Here is a 22,236-nt window from a genome sequence, read left to right as displayed (position 1 = left end):
TTCAGAAAGGCGGGGCATAGAGGAGAAACAATAATGTACAGTATGTGGAAAATAATGTGTTCTTTGAACCTTAAACCGCATAAACACATTTCATTACACCAAATACACAAAATAATGTTCTTTTTAGCAACGTCATATGACACCTTTAAAGAAAGTTCAAGAATATTTTTGAGTATATTTTATGTAGCATGCATACTAATATCAATGTACTAGTAGTATTTTAGTAAGTGTACTATTTTAATACTTGGCAGTGGCGTAGCCGGAATTTTAATTTTGGGGGCGGACATGTAAATGCAGGCTCCTCGTGGCTATGCCACTGCTACTTGGGACTAAATTGCTCCACTTTGTAGTTTTTTTTTTTAAGTATACTTTAAGCGTAATAACAATAGTATACTTTGAGTACACAACTATTTTACAACTCCATTAAACAATTTTTTTTAATTTGTACTGCGGCTATGCTACTTATATGTATACTGTGAGTTTCCTTGTTAAATACTTGTAGCACATTTTTTTTGGTTATGAATTATTAAAATTTTTTATTATTTTATTAAAATTTTTAGTATTTAACATTTTATAATTTTTTTGTACTTGAAATACGCCTTTAACTGCAGATTTGAAGTAAATTCCTATGTACACTACCAAAGAAGGTCAGGTTCAGTTCCACGCATGTTTTATTTACCCTAAGCCAGCGGTTCTCAAAGAGAGGTCTGCAGACCCCAGGGGTTCTGCAAAATAATTTCAAGGCCCTATGACTTTCACGATGCAGAAAAATACAGACAGAATTGGGGAATCCAAATGTAATTTACTGTATAACAAATTTATAACAAATAAATAAATAAAAAGTAGGACTGCACACATATTCAAATTGTGATGTATCCTATAGTCTGTGAACATGAAGCTGCAAAAAGACTATGTTTAAATATGAATACTCAAACACGTGTGATGCTCGTGGTGTTTTCAGTGTCTGCGTCTCACTAGGACATGAACTTCATCTCCAGAGCCATGTCGGCATGGGTTTCCACAGTCCAGAGACACGAAGTTTCGATAAAATTATCCATAGATGTGTAAATGTATGGAACAGCCATCCAGCCACCTCTGGCCTAAGAAACTGGGATAGGCTCCAGCCCTATGGCCCTAGGGCTTATACAGATATATAGAGAGAGATATTGTGTAGATAGTACCTGTCACCTGTGACACAGTATTGGTAAAGTTTAACTACATGTATTTCAGAAGCATTTGGCTGTGGACCAGTGTGATAGTCAAACAAACTAGACATGAATCCAACCAGATAGGCAAAAGTTTCTAAGTCATGATGTAATATCTCTGCAAAATCTTAGATTGTTAGACAATAAGCAAAAATGTCAGCTCAATTTAAATGACAGTGTATATATTATAGGGCACATTAGTCTAGGCTTACTAGAGTGATTGAGGGAAACTGAACTTCCAGTATCCGTACTCGTCTTTTCACATAATTTTTTAACATACACAGTTTTGGTGGCAACTCCAGTGAGTCATAGGTTTCGTTTTATCTTCACACTTACAACTTATAAAAGAAACAGGCACAGTTTCACAATTTCAGTGACATTGCACGTTGTTCTTCATATTCATATTCATCTGAGAATGAGGAGCGCATTTCTTCTGTTAAGTCTTCTGTTCGGTGCTCACACCTTTGAGATTTTTCAAAATGCAAACTCTAAAAATCATCAGGACATTACAAGAAGTGCCATTCTGCATGCTTCTGCAAAGGCCTGTGAGAGGGTTAAAACTTACAGAAAGGTATGGATAAATGTGTGTGTTTGTCAGTAGAAGTTATCTATCAGACAATGTGTTCTGCTTTCATTTTTAAAATGCTTTCTGAATACTCTGTGAATATTTATGTGGCCTCTCATAGCTTTCTGTTTATTAGGCCTATTGATTCAAAGAAATATACAAATAATATGTTGTAGTTATGCTTGCGAATGCAACAGATTTCTGCAGAAAAAAATTATAATTTACAAAATAAATAAATATGAAAACACAACAAAACAAAGTGTAGCCTACAACAATATTCCAGAAGATGTCAGTTGTAGTTTAAAAATATTAATTTAATATACTCATTGTTAAAATGTCAAATTTATTGTGTTTAGGACAATATTTGAAACATGTTTTATTTCAAACCTTTTTATTAGAGACACTGAAAACATTTATTTATTATTTTTTTAAATAAATACTCAGTTTAGAAGGAGACATGACATAACATATACCTGGGCCAAGTGAAATGACTAAAAATTCAGCCCTATGTTGTTTTCATTGTGATGTGTGATAAAATAAAGTTTTTTTAACTAATAAAATCATATCTTATGATAGGAAGGAATTAGTAAGAAAGAACAGACTCCTCTCAGGTCAAGACAACTATTTATTTAGTGATAATGAACAGACTGACTACAGACTGTATATGTACACTTACATATGATAGACTGAGTAAAAAATTATCTTTAGTATTCCTTGCACTTTGAAGTGCCCAGCAGTCTTATAAATAAAAAAAATCCAGTTTGGCTGATGTGCCTCATGAACACTGAACTATTATAATAATACTGTCTTTTTTTTCCTATGGTTTTCAACTGAACACAGCCAATAGAACTGAACTCAAAGACACTGGCAGAGGTCTGTGGACATGGCACACATGAGAATTTTGAAAAGGCCATACAAATAATCTCATACTACAATGTGAAGACAGACCTGAAACATTTCCCAGATGCGAAATACCATTTTGACAATGAAGAATTTACAGAGGGGAAAAAGCTTATAATCACAGGAATAGAAAATATCACAAAGTCCATTAAAAATGATCAATTTGATGATGCAAGAATTACGCTTGGGAAAATCCTGCACACTTTACAGGTGAGTTAAGAGTAAAGGTGTACAATTGCTGTTAATGTTCACTCAAAAAATACGTTTGAACATTAGCACATGGAGGTTTCAGGTAAAGAACAGAGATAAAGTCTGATTTAATTCTGACAGGCGAGTCTGGTTCCCCTCAAGGTTTTTGTCTCTACTACCAAAATATCTTATGTAGTTTTTTTTTCTCCTTGCCACAGTCACCTTCTGTGGCTCACCAGGGGCTTGAAAGAGTTTAAAGCATGTTTTTTCCCTTGTAAATATGTGCATGTTTTTAAAATACATGTATTGTGAAAAGTGCTATACAAGTAAACAACATGGCTTAAATTTATTCTAAATTGCTCATATGAGCTGACCATCTACTAACTCACCCGTGTGTCATTTGGTAAATGAAAGGATTTCTACAGCCACAGTAACTGGATTGAGCTGGGAAACACTGAACCCTGTACAGCACTGATCAATAAAGAGGAAAACATACCCAACCCTGCAGGTGAGTGTTTGTGTGCGTGTTCGCCAAAAAATAAAGAAGAAAAAAAAATAATGTTTGCATATTCCCCAGATAAAGCCGAAAAAACATGCGAGGAAAACTGTAAAAATGGCAATTGTGGGGCACAATTTTTGGATAAAATTTTGAATGAAAAAATTCTGACATCAGGATACTTTGGAAAAGGAAAACCAAGAGGTAACATTTCTTTTATTTACAGATAGAAACTCATCAAAGACAAGCAGAGCCAGGAACATTTGTGAGCAATTACATTATTATCATTGTTATTATTATGTCTTGACAGGTAAATGTAGCCATGGAGGTTTTTTAGATTTAACAACTGGCATTTGGAGAAGCTGGGATGGTATCAATAAAGACTACAGTGACTCTAGCCATGGTTCACGGCATAAGGAAGCTGCAGATGTTGCCATCACTGCCAGTGTGCAACTGCTGGAGAAGATCTGGGAGAATATAGACAACCAAGGTGGAAACAAGTTTCTCAGGTACAGAGAGGTGACTTACTAACTTGAACTAAAGCCATCCTCAGTGCCTGTACTCCCTATACGGACAGCACACAAGTTGCATAGGGCCCCCAAACCACCAGGGGCCCCCCCCTTGCTTTAAAAGATGATATAATGCCTGTGCCATTAATTGAATTTTAGTTTCATTTATAATTTTGGCTTCCAGGATTATGAAAACACTAGGGATGCACGATATATCGGCCACCATATCGGTATCGGCCCATATCGGCTCATTTTTTCTGTTATCGGTATCGGCCTGATAAGAAAATTTGGCCGATATCTTAAAGCCGATAAATAATGCATTATTTCCTTCAGAGACACTTCAGATGCGCGCTGTTCGTTTGCAGCCTTTTGTGCAATTGTACATTGTAATATTGTGTTTATTTGATGTATATCTGATGTATCTCATATAGAATGCGTTTGGTAAAGTTAAAAGAGCGCTTCAGTTTACCGGTGATCATCTTTAGCTCAGCACACGCAGCCCAAACAGCAGTGCACAACATTAATAACTATGATTGGGAATGTCGTGTATATAACATTCTAATGAGAACATTATTATAATAAAACATTGTGAATTCTTTGGGTTTAGTTGCCGTGTTTCAGCGCGTTGATATGGGAAGAGCGCATCCACAACAGGATCACACATTCTGACTATAGCACGCAATAACTGCGTCATTTTGTACATATATAAGTTGTAATATTATGTTTATGTTGTATTAATATTAATCTCAGGATGCATTTCCTTGAGTTAAATAAGCTGCCAGCAAAACGCTTCAGTTTACCATGTTCATTCAGCTCTTCAGCTTCAGCACGCGCAGCTCAACGGCTGCTATTTAAAACAGTGGTATTAATTTGTTACTTTTTCAAAATCATTGATATATTATTAATAACAACAACCACTTGTATTGTTCTCTTATTATTTTCATCAACAATATGGTTTAGTAATTAAAATCATTTAATTATTGTCCGTGCAGAGGCTATTCCGTTTTATTGATCTGTGGCGCATTCATTTTGATTCTTTACACGTGTAATGATGTCCAGTGACTTGTTTGCATTATTTATGCATTATTTTATTTATTTGTAAGACTTTTTTATGACTAAATTTGGTAATGGGAGAGTAAAAATATTTTTAAAACGTACACCGTTCAAACTAGGCTGCTTATGTTGAAGTGTTTGGGATGTGGCTTTTAATGATGAGACCTTTTTTGTAATCAGGCTCTCAAAAAGTATATAACAATTTGGATATAGATTTATCGGCCAACATATCGGTTATCGGCTTTCAAAAATAAAGAGTTATCGGTATCGGCCAAAATTTTCATATCGGTGCATCCCTAGAAAACACAATGCCACATTTTGTTATTTTCTTTTAAAGTGGTGTGTGTTTGTTTAATGAGGCCAAAAGAGAACCCTCTAAGTAAATATAATACAGCTCAGTGTAAGTTGTATATATTTTGTGAATTTTCTTTGTTACTCTTGTGAGTTGTATGAGATGTTCCTCATAATAGGGTCTCTCGCATAAAGCCGAGTTGAGCAAACACTCAAAGCCATGCCAGCAACTTGACCCTCTTAAAAGGATAGAGATTTCTGAGAAGTTCTTATTAATATTTATTATCTTAGTAAGATTCCAATTTATTCAATGGATGCTTTTATCCACAGTGACATACTTACATATAAGGAATAAAACAAAGTGGTAAAGAAATAACATAAGAAATGTGGAAAATATGAAGTGAAATCTTTCGATATTTCATGAACATTGAAAGGGCCGAGAATTAGATGTTAATAAAAGGAAATGATGAAGATGATGATGGTGTGAAATAACACAGACACTTGGTCTGAAAAAGTCCCAAATCTCAGATTCACTCAACTCTGTACCTAATAATTTACCAATAACTTGTTAAGCCTATTTTTTATCTTCTCCTATTTATACATGCTTATTTGGTTAGTTGCGTTTTATTAATTACATTTAGCATGTTTTACTGCTGTCTGTGACCCATCAGGACTGACTTGTGATCCATCAGTTGAGAATCACTGATCTTTTAGCTACTGACGGTCTTTGTTTCCTTTTTTTATCTCTCTTTCAGACTGATGGGGCTTCATCCGACACCGCCAAAGGGCAAATGGAAACCTAGTTTTTCTATATTTCACTTCAAATCAAGATATCCAGAAGTTATGGATAGTAATGATGATGAATAATGCCTGTGCGCAAACAGCACATTTAAGACATGTGCATTAAATAACGTTTTCAGATCTCTATGTTGCTTCCTGTTGTTCATCTTTTACCTCATGATCGGCAGAATTATAATTTTTATTTGTCACACAAAATCTGTTTCATTATCACAAAGGCCAAATCTATTTTGGTAGCAGGAATACTATAGAGATCAAAGGTTATTGCATTTCAGACTCTTCCAGTATTCAGGTTTCAGCAGAGGTCATTGATATTGACTGTCTATGCAAATGTCAAAAAGTACATCTCAACTTACAGTGGGGGAAATATTTATTTGATCCCCTGCTGATTTTTTAAGTTTGCCCACTTACAAAGAAATGAAGGGTCTGTAATTTTTATGGTAACCAAAAAGTCCAGAAAAAAACACATTAAGGTTAGAAATTGATTTGCATTTCAGTGAGTGAAATAAGTATTTGATCCCCAAGCAAAACATGACTTAGTACTTATATATATAGTGCAGAAACCCTCGTTGGCAAGCACAGAGGTAAGACGTTTCTTGTAGTTGGTCACCAAGTTTGCACACATACCAGGGTCCGTATTTATAAAGCCTCTGAGAATTACTCTCAAGAACGCTGCTAAGAATTGACTTGAAAGTGTAAAAAACTTCTTGGCTCAAAGCTGCACTTAAAAGTTAGCTATCAAGCATCTCAGTCGTAATTTAAGCAAAGTCTAGGACTAGATCTTAAGTGTCAGGCTTAGAGTTGAAAGTGGCGACACTGCTGTGCCACAAACGGGATTTTGGATGATGAAATACGCAGACTAATCACTGAATAGATTTCCTTATTTAAGAATATGCTCAGATAAATTCACATTGAATGGTGAAATTCCTAATAGGAGTTTACATTCAACACACATTTGACAAAGAATTTTCAAGAGAATACATTATGGTAAGAAAACGAAGAAGAAACGTCATCACAACCTTCAATTTAGGGTTGTGCCGGTAGACGATATATAGTCAGTGTATTGACGATAGTCAGAGATATCGCCTGTTGCTGATTTCTTTGACGACAGCAAGATGATTATTATTATTATTATTATTCGTCAAAAATATAGGCGCCTATCTTTAGTGATGCAGCTGCTTCAGAGCCGTTTCAGAAACTGGTGAGTGTCCGTGATCAGCTCCGGTGGCCGTGTCGCAACCCTAACGCGCCGCAGACGTGTGCAGTGTAAATAAGGGGTAAGAGATTTATTCATGAAACAGTGTTGGTAGCTTCACTGATTATAACAGAGTGTTTTTAAAGAGCCTATAATACTTTGAAGTCTGAAGTCAGTTATGATGTTCTTTGGTAATGTAAATATTCTTTGCTCGTTTTGAAAGGTAACTGTTTGATTAACTGCTCGTCGTCAAATATTTCAAGAACATTCTTTCTCTCCTGAAATATTGTCTCCTCAGCGCCGTCACAAGCCCCTACTGACAACTCTTCACCACTTGAGAGACCTCTCGAGCTGTCTTAAAGGGGTCATATGATGCTGCTAAAATATTTATTTAATGAATATTTATTTATCTAACACACATACTCAGTCTACATTTCAATTTGCACATAATATACCTGTACATACAACTGTCTATTGTTATATACCTGTACATACAATTGTCGATTTGTATTTTTTTTTTATTCCTTATTTTACTTGTTCTATTTTTTTTATTTTTATTTTTTATTAAAGTAATGTAAATGATAACTTTTGATTACTTTTCTAAATTTCTAATGAATGTTTATTTGCAACTATTGATAATTTTCAAACATTTACAGCATGCAGGGTTATCCTTACAGTAGTGCTCAACACTGTCAGACTTTCACAATCCTTCATCACTTGAATTAAGATGATCACATTTGAACACATCCACCACAAAATCAGACTTTAGTACCGCCTTTTACTTTGAGATTGATCTGAAGTTCAATGCAGATTTAAAATCATAAGAAATAGTTTACTGATACTGTTTTTGAAACCAAATCTTTGCATAACTACAGGAAACACTGCATCTAACAATGGTTTGAAAAAAAAAAGTTAAAAATTTTTTTTTAATTAAAGCATATACATCAATTCAAATACAGTTATCTAATAAGCATGTGTGTTATTCTGTGTACTAAACTCCTGAAACATTGGTGTCTCTTTGTATATGATATGGTGATAGTTTTCTCAGAATAAGTCAAATGCTCATGAAGTGACTCAGAGCAGTTCTGGAGATTATGTTTATGTATTCATGTACTCATATTTTGAGACGGCAGAGGCTGAAAACACTGTGAGTTTCAGAAAATGAAACCGCATGTCTGCGCCATTAATTTCCACGAGGGGTAGACTGGGGAAAAAATGTCATGCCGGGAAATCTCACACTCATACACCCACAACATATTCTGAAACATGGATAACCCTATTTTTTGTATGGACCTCACATAAAAAAGGTTTAAATCCTTAGGCTGGGGACATGCAAAATAATTGGGTTAGGGTTGTGTTGTCTGCCCTAGCTCCCCCTAAACCTATTATAAAATATGATTATTTGTCTGCTAAATTACTACTGTAACATTACAATAGAGAATAATGATGTCCTTTATACAGTATTTTGAGTGATGACTGATGAGCAATGCGCTGCTGCTGCACTTATTATATATCAAATGCCCATTCTTCGTAAAAAAAGTTCGCAATGGCTAGGCGGAAAATCGTGTGTGGGACTAATACATTTCTAAGATTAATTTTACTGCTTTATGAATATAAAAACCAAAAGAAATGGTATTCTTTGTAAAGAAGACACTCCAAGCTTTCAAATGAACCCATATATGGGCTGATACCATATAAGGAAGGCTATGCAAATGAGGCATACACATTTTTTACGGGACTTTGGACCCGTATCCGGGTCCGCAGAGTTTAACTGGTTAAACAAACGTCATTATCAGAACTGAGATCATATAGGATCATGTTTAAAAAAAAAATAAAAAAAAGAAAGTAATTTCAAAGGAAGAGCAAGTCATTTCATTTTTAATGAAGGTTCTACTGATTAATCATTAACAAGAAGACAAAAAGGAATGTTTTAACAAAATAAACAGGAAAACTTGTTTTGACACCTTTTTGATTGATGCATTTTTGTTTGGTAAGATTACAAAAACCAGTAGGATTTGTAGGATTATTTGTTGTGTAGACTTGTAGGATTTCTAATCATGGACCAAATTAAATCCCCAAAATTTCTTTCAGCCGATAGAATTGCTTTGGAATCCAAGCACGTAGAATTTTAAAAGGTCCTTGTCATTGACAAGGGCTTCTGCATTTGAACATGTTTTCTTTTTTTCTCTCTTTTTTAAACTTTTCTTAATCTCTGGTGTTCTTTTGTTCTTCACAGCCTGTCCTAATGGTCATCTATGTACTGTTGGTGAGGTAGGGTCATGAGATTCTTGTCATTTGGCTTGAAATCACAGCATCAGCTACACATACTTAAGTCATAAAACACAGCATTAGTTTTAATTTAATGTGATCAAATCTTTGTTTTTAATATTTTTTTTAATTAAACATTTATTCTCTTTTTGCATCTGGCCAGTGTGGTAAACCCATGGAGAAGGGTTACTGTCCAGAGTGTAAAGCAGAAATAGGCGGCCAAAAACACATCAGTGTTAAAGACTTCAACCCCACGAACATACAGTGAGTTACTCTTGAAGCAAATGCCTGTCATACCTCTTTTATTGGTAAACATAGTTTATTACCTGGCTGGCTCTCTGGAATATTTGTTTCTGATTGCTCAATCATGGCATTCTGCATTTAAATATTTTAGGATAAAAACCTTTCAGCTGTATAATTGACCATTGTCACAGCCAGCCAATACACAACCATTGAAATGTTTGAGCACACTTGACAAAATTTGATTATCGTGATCTTAAAAACCTTTAATCCAAAGGTTTCTACTGAAATGCTTGAAATTAGTTTTGTAAACGAATATAAATTGTTCCTATGTATGGATCTCTGGTAACATTTTACAGTAAGGTTTATTTTGTTAACTTTAGTTAATGCATTAGGTATTTATGAGGTAATAATGGACAGTTTGTTTTTTTTACAGCATTTATTAATATAGATCAATGTTAGTTTATTAATACACTACTTTTGATATTTGCTGTGCATTCATGATACATTAATGCAAATTTGTACAACTTGAAATAATTTTTTTTTATTAATATATGAAGAAATTTAGAAGCCGCCTCTTACAGCAGCTGGTATACAGTAATTAAAGTGGAAGTGAAGCAGTCAGTCAAGTTTACATTTAGTAAACTGATTTCCACTTCAATTAAAAAAGATATAACAAACACGATTAATGTAACCGTTTTAAAGAAAAAAGGATGTTTTGTAATAGCTTTTGGAGCAAGGTCGCTGCCATCTTGCAATTCCACAGCATGTCACATCACGGGGTTGGTTCACACTTTATGAACACACGCTTGTTTAAATGGAGGAAGACAAATTTAAAAGGAAATGCATTGAAATCTCTTAAGCGCTGTCTCGCGCTTGAATGGCTTAAAACACTTTTAAGCTGTTTAAGCCGGCAAGGCTTAAAACAATGATAAACTTTAAAAGAATAATGTTAGAATGATAAACTTAAGCCGATCGTTCAGGTGATTTGTTACACACTGGAGCGTCCTGTTAACGGCAGGTAACATTGTATTCGCAGGTGAACATAAAATATCTTGCATACCACTACTGCTGAACAAGCCAGTGTAATGCAAATATGTCTGAAAGGTCTGCCATATCAATAAAGATGCCACATGAACGATATTGTATGGAGCGTTGTTTACATCACATTGCGCCTTGCGTTATGAAAACAATGTTTGGGATACCACGATCAAAACTTTTGGATTTAGACAAAATATTGGATTATTCATGCGATTTTATGGTGAAAACTAAACACATTTGTGTGTTAAAATAATATTTGTGTTTTCAAAACAGGCCCGGATTGGCTAATCGGGAGCACCGGGAAAATTCCCGGTGGGCCAGTCTGTTTTTTTTGGCCGTGAGGGCCATTGTTGTCATGCCACTGGGTTGAAATATGGATGCTGTCCCTAGGCTGCCTGCACTTCTTTGCAGTCGGCTGTAGTCTGAGCGGTGTGTTCAAGCTAGGTTGACCAGATTTCTCATGGTGGAATACGGGATGGGTGGCCAAGGGGTGGGCAATATGACCATGATATGAGAAACTTTATTTCATGATATATGTAGTTGTTTTTTATATAAGAAAAAAGCAATTTACAAACAATAAGACTAGTACGATAGAAACAAATGAAAAACAAATTTTTCAAATACAGGTTTATTTAACATTTACTTAACATCTTTTCTTGTTTGATTAACATTAATGACAGTTAGGGTTAGGTTAGACGAGAATAGTCAGGTATAATTAAATGACCTAAGGCAGGTATTTAATTAGGCTTCTGTCCCTTTAAGACCGAATGCATGCATGTAATATACCGACACATATCCGGTTTCACCTACCTGTTTAGTTAACTTAAGCCATAACCGATGTACATAAACATGTATTTACGTGAGATGCTCCACACGATGGACATTTTGACAGCTGTGTGTGTATTTGACAATTCAGGTGCTAGGAGAACTGATCGCGTGCTGTCTGAGAGAACTTGAAACACCCACGAGAGAAAGTGCTTCTGGTGTGTTATTTAGCGTGATTCCGCCTTTCCCACCTTCACTAACAAGTTAATCGATAACGAATTGTGATTTGATGGTAATTTTGTTCTACGATGAGCTTGGCTACCTTTTGATTGGGCAGTTGTCGTGTGACAAAACACTACTACTAGTCGCTCTGATCTCCCAATCATAAAGAGATTATGTAATACGGGACAAAACATTATTATTATTTTTTTTTTAATAAGTCGGGACACTAAAAATAGAGATGAAATATGGGACTGTCCATGGAAAAACGGGACATCTGGTCACCCTAGTTCAAACGCACCTTCTTGGTCCAGACACTGCCGACGCGATGCGACAACACCGTCAGCTTTCACCGCCACTAGTTCTTTGAAGTCGGCTTGGTGTGTCCCAGCCATTAGGGACATTAAATTGCTTTTTGAGGTTAAAAGAACAATTTATTTTGTTGATATTTGAATGGTATGGCAATTACAGATAAGACCGTACAGAAACTGAAATGTACAGATAATGTTAATACACAATAAATACACGTAGTCACACAATGTTGATGTTAACATTTAACAATTTGAGAACAAAGTGTAATAATAATAATTTTCACGGTTTGACACGATCTGAGCTAACTTTGAGATTGTTAGGATTAATCACCATTGGTAATGTGATTTATTGTAAAACTTTTTTTTTCTAGTTGGTCAGAACAAAACTGGCAGACATGTTAGTTAATTGTTCAGTGCAACTTATTATTTTGCATATACTTCCAAGACGTAGAATCTGTAATTCTGGTATCCACACTGGTGTGTTGACTGACAGCCACACATACTACTCAAAACATTAGATTAATCCGCGCTGAGGAGCTGTGCCGATGCACAACCCACGTAATGGAGATAATTCTGTAAATAACTGCAATTGCAGGTTTCAAACAGAGATGGTGACAAAGAGGCAAAACTTACGGATTGCAGCTTTAATCAATTTGAGGCCTTTGTTTCTCTTTGCAGAGGGGACCGCACTCAGTTTGGACATATTCTTGGTGACGCACAACGTCGTGACCAGCCTGACATGCAGGACACTGAGAATATGTCACCTGCCCATTTTGCTCTTCTCAGACTGCTCACACACATGTCCATGCTGCTGGGAACTCGAAACAACCTACAGGTATTACATTCTTTCAACCCGTTTATGATTTTGTGATTATACTGGCGTGGAAAGAGTACTGAAAAAGTACACTCAAGTTAAAGTACCATTATCTTCCCCAAAATTAAGTGTGAGCAAAAGTACTTCCAAAAACCTATTTGAGTAACAGTAAAGGTGTAGGTAATTTTAAAGTACTGAGTAGTGAATAGAGAGCTACAAGTTCTACCACCCATATGATAAACACTTAAACACAGTTTAAAAATAATAAACACAATTTAAAATAGTAGAAAACACTGAACAAACTTTAATTCATATTTCATTTTGCTGTTTGTCAAAAACTCACTTAAACGATTATTTAAAAGACCTATTGATTTAGGAACGAAACACCACAGTGTACACCTGTGCTTGGAGTCAAATAAAACACTGTTGTGTGTAAAATTAAATCAAATTATGCTCATTAGTATTAACAAAATGTACAGCGTACTGTCTAAAATAAAACTTATGGCTCCTTCATATTCAATCTCAAATCAATACTGGTCTGCACTTTACTACAATGTAAATGCATGTACTCCGTGTTGTCCAGTGTGTCATGCAGATTTACAAAACAGATTTTAATAGCTGAACAATGTTGTGCCAAAGAAGTAGACTAAAGGATAATGTGGGAGTAGATGCGAGGTACATTCATATTTCTGTAATAAAAACGTCTCAGGTTACGGATGTAACCATGGTTCCCTGAGTAGGGAACGAGACACTGCGTCCTCTAGGGGTCACTATGGGGAACGCCTCATCGTGACCCGTGTCTGAAGCATACATTGAAAAAACACCAACTCGTTGGCCGGCGACAGCCATGACGTCACTACCGGTGCGACTCCAGTATAAATAGACGCCGGGAGCACACATCATCCACTTCTTTGTCTGAAGCTTGCGTCCGAAGCATGGCAACAAACCTAGAGGACGCAGTGTCTCGTTCCCTACACAGAAGTAACCTGAAACGTTCCCTTTCATGGGAACTTTGAACTGCGTCCTCTAGGGGTCGCTATGGGGAACCCACGCCACCATGCTGAGGGGAGTGCATGCCAGAAACCATGGCGAGCACTAAGTACCAACTCTACCCTAGCCATGGGAGTTAAGACGGCTGTCAGTGACATTATCCCCTACAGCCAAAGGCCTAGGCTACATACCCCAAAAACTTACCTGTTAGGGCCAGAACTCCTGGGCCCGGGGTAGAGCTCGAGGCTTGGAATCAGGAATAAACAAAGCAACTGAACAGCATTAATTAGGAAAATCGTGTCAGTAATGCAAAAATGACAATAGTAAACATGCAGTTTTACAAATGCTAGAAACGTGGCTTTCTAACGAAAGATTGCAGCAAATATCTATCTGAGGGAGCAAACACCCAGCTCTCATCGAGAAGGGGGCTCAACCTACAGCATGTTCCAATGCTGTAATGGCTAGCAGTAATTACCTTAGCTGAGGGAGCACAAACCCAGCTCTCAGCGAGAGGGGGGCTCGACCTACAGTGCGATTGTTAGAATCAGAAGGGTAAGCATACTGCAAGCTAGCCAAAAAACTCAGCACATCAGAGAGGCAGAGGAAGGGCCTAGTTTGCCTGATGCTGCTGGTTCCAGGTGCGCTGGGAAAAACAGAGACTCAACTCTCACGTGAGAGGAGAACTCCAAATTCAGAAAGGAGTAGCATGCTCATAGGTAACCCTTTGATAAAAGGGGAGCACTGCTCAGCACTACCACGAGAACAGCCCATGGAGCGAGGAATCCAACTCCTTAGAGAGAATTAAACGCTCGAAAGAAAGCACCATGCTCACAATAACCCTCAATGGTGAGGGGAGTGATGCTTCCAGAGTGTGTAGACAGAGACACACTAGTTGAGTGGAGCCCAAGGTCCCGGGGTCTAAGCCAACTCAGAGAAAAGGAACGAGGCTAATAACTCGTAACCCTTACCATACAGGATTTCAGAAAAGTGGGCAAAGCATAACGTGTACACTTACCACTTATTTTTAGAAAGTGCGCAAAGCTTAACGTTTGTTATATATATATATATAATTATTAAATACAAAAGTATATATTTAAAAATTACAAAATAAACATTAATCGTTCAGTACTTTTAATACTTAAGTACATTAAAAATCAAATATTTTTGTACTTAAGTAAAATCAAGGAGTACTTAATACTTTTATTGAGGTCATTTTATTAGGGCTATCTGTACTTTCACTTAAGTACTTAATTTGTGTACTTTTAGTAGAATTATATATAACATTAATATAAAATTAATAAATACAAAATATTTAAGGTTAAAATTACAAAATAAACATTCATTGAACAGTACTTTTTACTTTTAATACTGTTAGAGCCATAAGCATTATAAGAAGTTTTTCTGAATATTGAAAGTGATTTTTAAATGATAATGTATGTGTATTTTCAATGATTATAGTGCGTCACATAACATAGTCAATTTCATACATAATACATAAGTAACAGTTAATATTTTTTAAATTAGAAGAAAAAGGAAGGGGTTTGGTATTAGACAGTTCTTTTTGACCATTCCTTAAAACTATACTTAGTTTTAAGCCTGAAAGTGTAAATAGTTCTTAAGTTTGATTTTTGTTGTAACCTGACAAATGAAAAGTGAACTTTTACACCGCAAGTTTATTGTTTTATGTGTCAAATCCTTTGCTCAACCCCTATGGAGATGGCGGAGAATGGAAAGTTTATGGATCGCCATTACAAATACTTAAGTACATTAAAAAAAATCTAAAACTTTTGTACTTTTTTTTTTGAGTAAAACTGAACTTAATAATTTTACTGGAGTAATATTTTATTACGGTATCTGTACTTTTACAAGTACTTGATTTGTGTAGTTTGTCCCCCACTGGTGATGTTTACTGTACGAATGTACACTAAATGATTGGGATCATGCATAAATCACCAGAGAGAAGACTGTCCAGTTTTGACATTTTGAATAAATATTACAAGATCAAAACTTTGGAAAATATGAAACATATGCACTAGGGGTGTAACAGTTCTCAGGAAATAAATGTGCCATTCGCCACCCTCGGTGTGGTACGCATTGGATCTCGATGAATCTCAGTTCTGACAATGCATATGGATGACAGTAACATGTTACTATGTTCTGAAGACTGAATGTGTTCTGCAGAATATTCCACCAATGACCAGCTGACACTTATTTTGTGCTTTTGTTTTGATTTATCTATTTGTGATTTTACCCTGTCCTGCTGCTTTCAAACAGTGTTCTTTTTTTATTATGTTTATTAGGCGTGTAATGGTACACGTATTCATACCGAAAATGTTCAGTACGTGTCCTTCGGTTCGGTACGCATGTGTACCGTTTTAACCACTGCACGCTTTATATATTGTTACTTTTGATAAGAAACAAAGTCTCATCTTTAAAATTGTCCTTTTTTTCAGGAAATTCAAACAATAAATGCCGTTTTGACGCTCTTTGATGTGGCGCGACAGATCGCTATATAAACACCTCAGTTCAAACGGCAGCGCGATCATCTCTTCCTCTTTACTACTAGTTTTAACACGAAATAAACATGAATGAGCATCTCACGCCTCATGTAATCGCTCAACCAGTGTTTCGACCGCGGAAAGACAGCAATAAAACAGCTTGTAAACAAACGTCACGTAGCATTTAATTTCCCTCAGGAAGTCATCAGTGTCCACATATCGTTAGTGCGCTATAAATGAAGTCTAGAGAAGAGCATTTCGCGAAATATTAGACTATATACTCATATTTTACTTTACTAGCTACTGTTAGTGGTCTTAATTATTTAATGTATGTTTAAATAAAAGTTATAAAACACGTTATGACAGCTGCTGCATATATTTCAACAGCAAATCGAAATTTTATAATTTAGAAGTTAATCTAAAAACTGCATTATGTGCAGTTTACGTTTGCATTTTTTTTTTAAGTTGAGTGTTGATGATTATTTAAAAAAAATAAATGGTAATTAAATTTAAGTTTGGTTCTTTGTTAATTGTAACCTTATATCGTAAAAGGGCTCCCTATAGTTTAGAGCAGAATCCGAGGTATATTTTTATCTCTAAAAATATTTTAATTCTAATTAAATTTATTTAAAGAGAGTAATTTTTTTTCAGTAAACCACAGGGTAAATTAAAAAAAAAACAATTTTATGTTTAGTTTCTTGCCCCTGCTGTACCGAAATCATACCGAACCATGACGTCGAAACCGAGGTACGTATCGAACCGTCATGTTTGTGTACCGTCACACCCCTTGTTTATACTGTACATGTTTTTATGTTTATTTTAAGTGCTGTTTATACCATTTTTATTTTATGGTATACAATGTACAGCATACAACTTTACATTGTAAAATATTTGTTAATATATAAAATATTAATTAATTAGCCCTTGGTGGAGTATAATGATGCAGGTAAAATATTTTTCTAGTAATTAAAAAAGTGAGAAGCTTAAACCGTTAAATCCCTAATATGCACGGATGCACAGATCTATAACACGCATTTAGATAATAGATAGGGTAACTTAGTGAGAGCAACTTTAACTACCTTCATTTCATATTCTTGCATGTGTCTGTGTAGAGTGTCATGCAGATCATCAAGCCTGCTGTGCCGGATCCCGGGCCGTTCCTGATGGCCCATCTGTTGAAGGACATGGAGCAGCTGAGCAGAGCTCTGGATAAAGGAGTGGATGATACGGTCAGTACCATCCATTTGACCATCCACAGTCTACTGGAACCCCATCAGACCAGCCAGAGTAAGAACCGTACAACTCGCCTTACATTTCCACATGCCATATTGATCTCATGCCACAGAAATTCATGAAATGTAACATTCTGTTATTATAAACAGGGTCTGCTCCTTATGATAAAACCCTTTCCTCTAAAGATGCAAGAAATGGATGGGAAAATGCCATGAATACTGATGTCATTACACATCAATTGAAGGTGAACAACATGCTTTTAGTATATTGTGCATCTAGAATATTTTCTATTTTGTCTGAAACGGACAGGCAATATTGACAAAATCCAACAGTACTTTATGAGACTATGGAGTGGGGGGGGGGATAAGTAAGTAAAGGACTTACTTATCCTTTACTGTATCCTGCCTCTCAGGCAGGAGAACTTGTTGCTTGTGTTAATGTCTTTCCTTTACAGGTCAGATCCATGTGAATAATCTAAAGCACATAGTTTAAGAAGTGTCTTTTTTACTCACCTCCCGGTCCACTTGCAGAATATGTTTGAAAATGTTCTGAACACATAAGTATGAAATTGATTAGTTGTAGTTTACATAGGTTTTAAGGTTTCCCATCACAGTTATGAATTAATTTGGATGGATCTTTATGTCTCTCTGTTTCACCTCTTGCTGCATCCAGAAGTCCTGAGGAATTTTATGTGGGTAACAGGCCAAAACCTTAAGAATTAGTCTCTAGATTAGTCCTGTCCTTACTGGGCTAGTTACTAAAGGTTTTCTTTTTGCTCTCTTGGAGGAGTCTGGCAGTTGTCCTAGCATCCTCATGCAATGACATGGGATATTTTGTTTTGGTCCACCTTGATCCAATCAAAAATGGAGCAAACATTTCCCCTCTGTTGCAGTCAGAGATGTGCATACTCTGTTGCAGGAGTATGTGAATACTCCTTTTTATAGGCACTGTATATCCTTTCAAATTGTGATTATTAAATTAAAGGCTATAATTTAAAGAAGCTCATGCAGTTGCACTACATGTTTCAGAGTGAAGAGCAGCACCATGCTCATTTACATGTGTGCAGCTTATAAAAATGGGTTTTCAGAGTGGCTTGGTTCACAGTAATATGGAGGACCAAACCTGCAGAAATTATAAATAAATGTATGAATGAATTGATAAAAACAAATATAGTTAATTTATTATAAAATATAATCTGAATTTATTTTTAGTACCTTTTTCCTTTAAGTATTATTTCCTGTATTTAACATTTATTTTAACTTTTATTTACTTCTTTCATTTATTTTTATATTTATTTATTTTATTCATTGATGCACTCATTTATTTATTTTTTAAATGTATTTATTCATGAGTTTATTTATGTTGTTGTATTTATTTATAGTTAAGTTATTATAAAATGTAATCTGAATTTATTTATTTACCTTTCCCTATTTGCATTACTTTAAGTATTTATTTTTATTCTTTAACTTTTATTTACTTATTCTTTCAATTATTTTTATATTTATCGAATTTATTTATTGATGTATTTATTTATTTTTAAATGTATTTATTTGTGTGTTTATTTATTTGAACTATTTATTTATACCCACATGTATTTATTTCCAGATTTATTTATTTATTTTTATTTTTCCGTGTGCAACATGGAAATGAGGGAGGTGGTCCTTGCGGAGCTCCGATGAATCATTGGTTGAGAGCTCATACAGACGCGCCAGATCAAACTAATGCTAGAGAGGAATTTGCTATGGCATCAACTGGAGAGTTTTCAAGATATTTTCACCGATTCACATTATGATGTTGAATTATTTTATAGCGACTGAATAATAATACTAAATACAGAAAGTAATGCAAATAGGGAAAGGTAAATAAATAAATTCAGGATTAAATTTTATTAAATATTTACGTCTTATCAAGTCGTTTATATCTTTGTTTTCATATTATAACATTTATTTTTCTACAGGTATCTATCTATTTATATATGTATTTATAATTTCTGCAGGTTTGGTCCTCCATGCAATAAAGGCTGCTTCTCATGAACTCCATCTCTGCAAGTGCTGTGTGTTTAACATGCATTTAAGAACACATTGTGCACTAAATGCACGGTCATGTTATTTATGTTCACATTTGCATAATTTCCTATTATTTTTGGACAGACGTTTTCAGCAATATTCCACCAAAATAAAAGCTAGCAGATTTGACATATTAAAACAATCTATATGGAACACTTACTAAAAAAAGATTAGCTAATTTATTTGTTTACTCGCATGTCATGTGACCATTAACTGTTATCAGAGAACTGTGAATATGCAAATGTGGCATGAAATTCCATCTTAAAACCTCAGGCAAATAGATTATGTTTAAGGAGTTTGGCTGAGAATAAAATTTAGGAACCTCTGGATTATTGAAATGATTATTAGTTAAAGCTCTACTTTCTACTTTGATCCTTCTCTCAGGTTCTAGATTATCAGCTAAAGGAAGTGAATGAATTCATCAGGAAAGACGAGCGAGTGTTTTCTAATCCAGTGATGAAGCTGATGTTTGGGAAACCAGAGCCTTTCATGTGCTCTTTGCCTCAGAACTTCCTTATCCATAATTCATCCATCTGGAGCTGCAGGAGGAAGGTCTCGTTGTTGAGTCTGGCCCACACTGTGGAGCAGAACAATGGCCGGGACACCATACCTATACTCTGGAGGTTCCTTCAGAGGGTAAGATATTAGGGGGTTTTAGTGTGGGTTTATCTGAAGCGATTATTCCACAATAATAAAACAGCACGGGGAAAAAAAATATATATAAAAAAATATTCAAATAAAGTTAAACAGGTGTAGAGGAAACACAGCTTTTACTGAGCTTCGTGCTTGGGAAATCCCTCCCACTCAGAATGTTTCGAAGAGCACTGTGTCTGAAGGCAGCAGCATCATCTGGGTCATCATTCTGTGAAATCAACCAAATTTCAGAAACTTGCCCAAGATGTATTTCTATTTTTAATGTTATTTGTCCTTCCGACATTGTTCTTCAAATACAATAAGTATCAGCTGTATATTGTTTGTTTTTAACCACTAAAAATAGGTAATATCCAACATCTGAACATGGAGCCTCATTGAGGTCCCCTGAAAATGAAGATTGAAAAAGAAAAGTTTATTAAGAACTAGAATCTAAAATCATATTGAGATATCTTTAATACTTCTTCAGTTACATGCACACAAACTTTGGAAAAAGAATATGTATGGCATTCGGACAGCTATGTTCTATGCAATTGTTTTGATAGAGGGAAACCAGATACATTTCTAGTTTCAACATTGTGTTCTTCAGACATTCCTCTTTAAAAGAAAAGTATAATCTGTATGATATATCTGTAATGCCCACATTTGGTTTTTGACCACTGAAAATGTCTACAATTTAGCAATTAATTCTTGGAGCCATATTGAGATCCTAATATCTCTGAAACTGAACAATATAGGGCCTTTAAAATGAAGATGCCAAAAGGAAGGTTTGTTAAGACCCGAAAACAAAAAGGTCATTAAGATATCTTTAATATTTCTTGAGTTACAGGCATGCAAACTGTGGAGAAAAAAACTTTTTGTTTTAAAAGTTTTTGAAGGGTCACCACTTGCATATAATGTAACAAAGATTGCTAAAGTCAACAGATTTTACTAATAGAACGTCTCAGGTTACTTATGTAACCATGGTTCCCTCCTCCATGGCATGGCATCCTCTGGGGAACGCCTCGTCATGACCCGTGTCTGAAGCATACATTGAAAAAACACCAACTCGTTGGCCGGCGACAGCCATGACGTCACTACCGGTGCGACTATAGTATAAATAGGTGCCGGGAGAACACATCATCCACTTCTTTGTCTGAAGCTTGCGTCCGCAGCATGGCAAGAAACCTAGAGGACGCAGTGTCTCATTCCCTACTCAGGGAACCATGGTTACAGAAGTAACCTGAGACGTTCCCTTTCATGGGAACTTCGAACTGCGTCCTCTAGGGGTCGCTATGGGGAACGGTATACCCACGCCGCCATGCTGAGGGGAGTGCATGCCAGAACCATGGCGAGCACTAAGTACCAACTCTACCATATTGCTATGGGAGTCGCCCCTGGGACGTTAGACGGCTGTCAGTGACGTTATTCCCTACGGCCAAAGGCCTAGGCTACATACCCCAAAATACTTACCTGTTAGGGCCAGAACTCCTGGGCCCGGGGTAGAGCTCAAGGCTTGGAATCAGGAATAGGTTCCTTTAAGGGAATACGACCAAGATTAGAAATAACGTTGCTCATTCCAGGTAACCCTTTGATAAAGGGGAGCACCACTCAATACTACCACGAGGACAGCCCATGGAGCGAGGAATCCAACTCCTCAGAGAGGATTAACGCTCGAAAGAAAGCACCATACTCAAAATAACCCTCAATGTTGAGGGGAGCGATGCTTCCAGAGTGCGTCTACAACACTGCAAAGAAACTAGCAGAAGGTTATACACACAACCACCAGCTCATTATACACACACATATATATATTTATATATACATCTATTTAGACATGGATCGTACTCACCCACCATGGTTCCCGCATCGGAGCTCTGTCCGAAAAAGCCTCTAGACCGGACCATCAGTAAGATGGTCACTATGAAGCCATAGAACCAACCAAACCTAATAGGTCCAG

At 35.9% G+C, this 22,236-nt stretch overlaps 2 protein-coding genes across 2 annotated transcripts in view; both read left to right on the top strand.

Annotated features, from left to right (window-relative positions):
• The first annotated feature begins 981 nt into the window (after nt 1–981).
• Nucleotides 982–6,075, top strand: LOC107574415 (von Willebrand factor A domain-containing protein 7-like). Its single transcript, XM_016260857.1, has 6 exons — nt 982–1,014; nt 2,611–2,880; nt 3,274–3,367; nt 3,437–3,559; nt 3,666–3,864; nt 5,964–6,075. Exons 1-6 carry the CDS (start codon nt 982–984, stop codon nt 6,073–6,075), a joined length of 831 nt encoding a protein of 276 aa, XP_016116343.1.
• Nucleotides 6,076–9,441: 3,366 nt separating this feature from the next.
• The window catches only part of LOC107574416 (E3 ubiquitin-protein ligase rnf213-alpha-like), a 34,239-nt gene continuing 21,444 nt past the window's right edge, over nt 9,442–22,236 (top strand). Inside the window, exons 1-6 of the mRNA XM_016260858.1 lie at nt 9,442–9,472; nt 9,633–9,733; nt 12,724–12,880; nt 17,460–17,634; nt 17,730–17,824; nt 20,031–20,282. Of these exons, the coding sequence (XP_016116344.1) occupies nt 9,645–9,733; nt 12,724–12,880; nt 17,460–17,634; nt 17,730–17,824; nt 20,031–20,282 (768 nt within the window). The 5' untranslated portion in view covers nt 9,442–9,472; nt 9,633–9,644. The remainder of the gene's footprint in view (nt 9,473–9,632; nt 9,734–12,723; nt 12,881–17,459; nt 17,635–17,729; nt 17,825–20,030; nt 20,283–22,236) is intronic.

Source organism: Sinocyclocheilus grahami, unplaced genomic scaffold, assembly GCF_001515645.1.
Source record: "Sinocyclocheilus grahami isolate Dianchi unplaced genomic scaffold, SAMN03320097.WGS_v1.1 scaffold2218.1, whole genome shotgun sequence".
Classification (NCBI taxonomy): Eukaryota; Metazoa; Chordata; class Actinopteri; order Cypriniformes; family Cyprinidae; genus Sinocyclocheilus; species Sinocyclocheilus grahami.
This window is presented reverse-complemented; position numbering and strand designations above follow the sequence as displayed.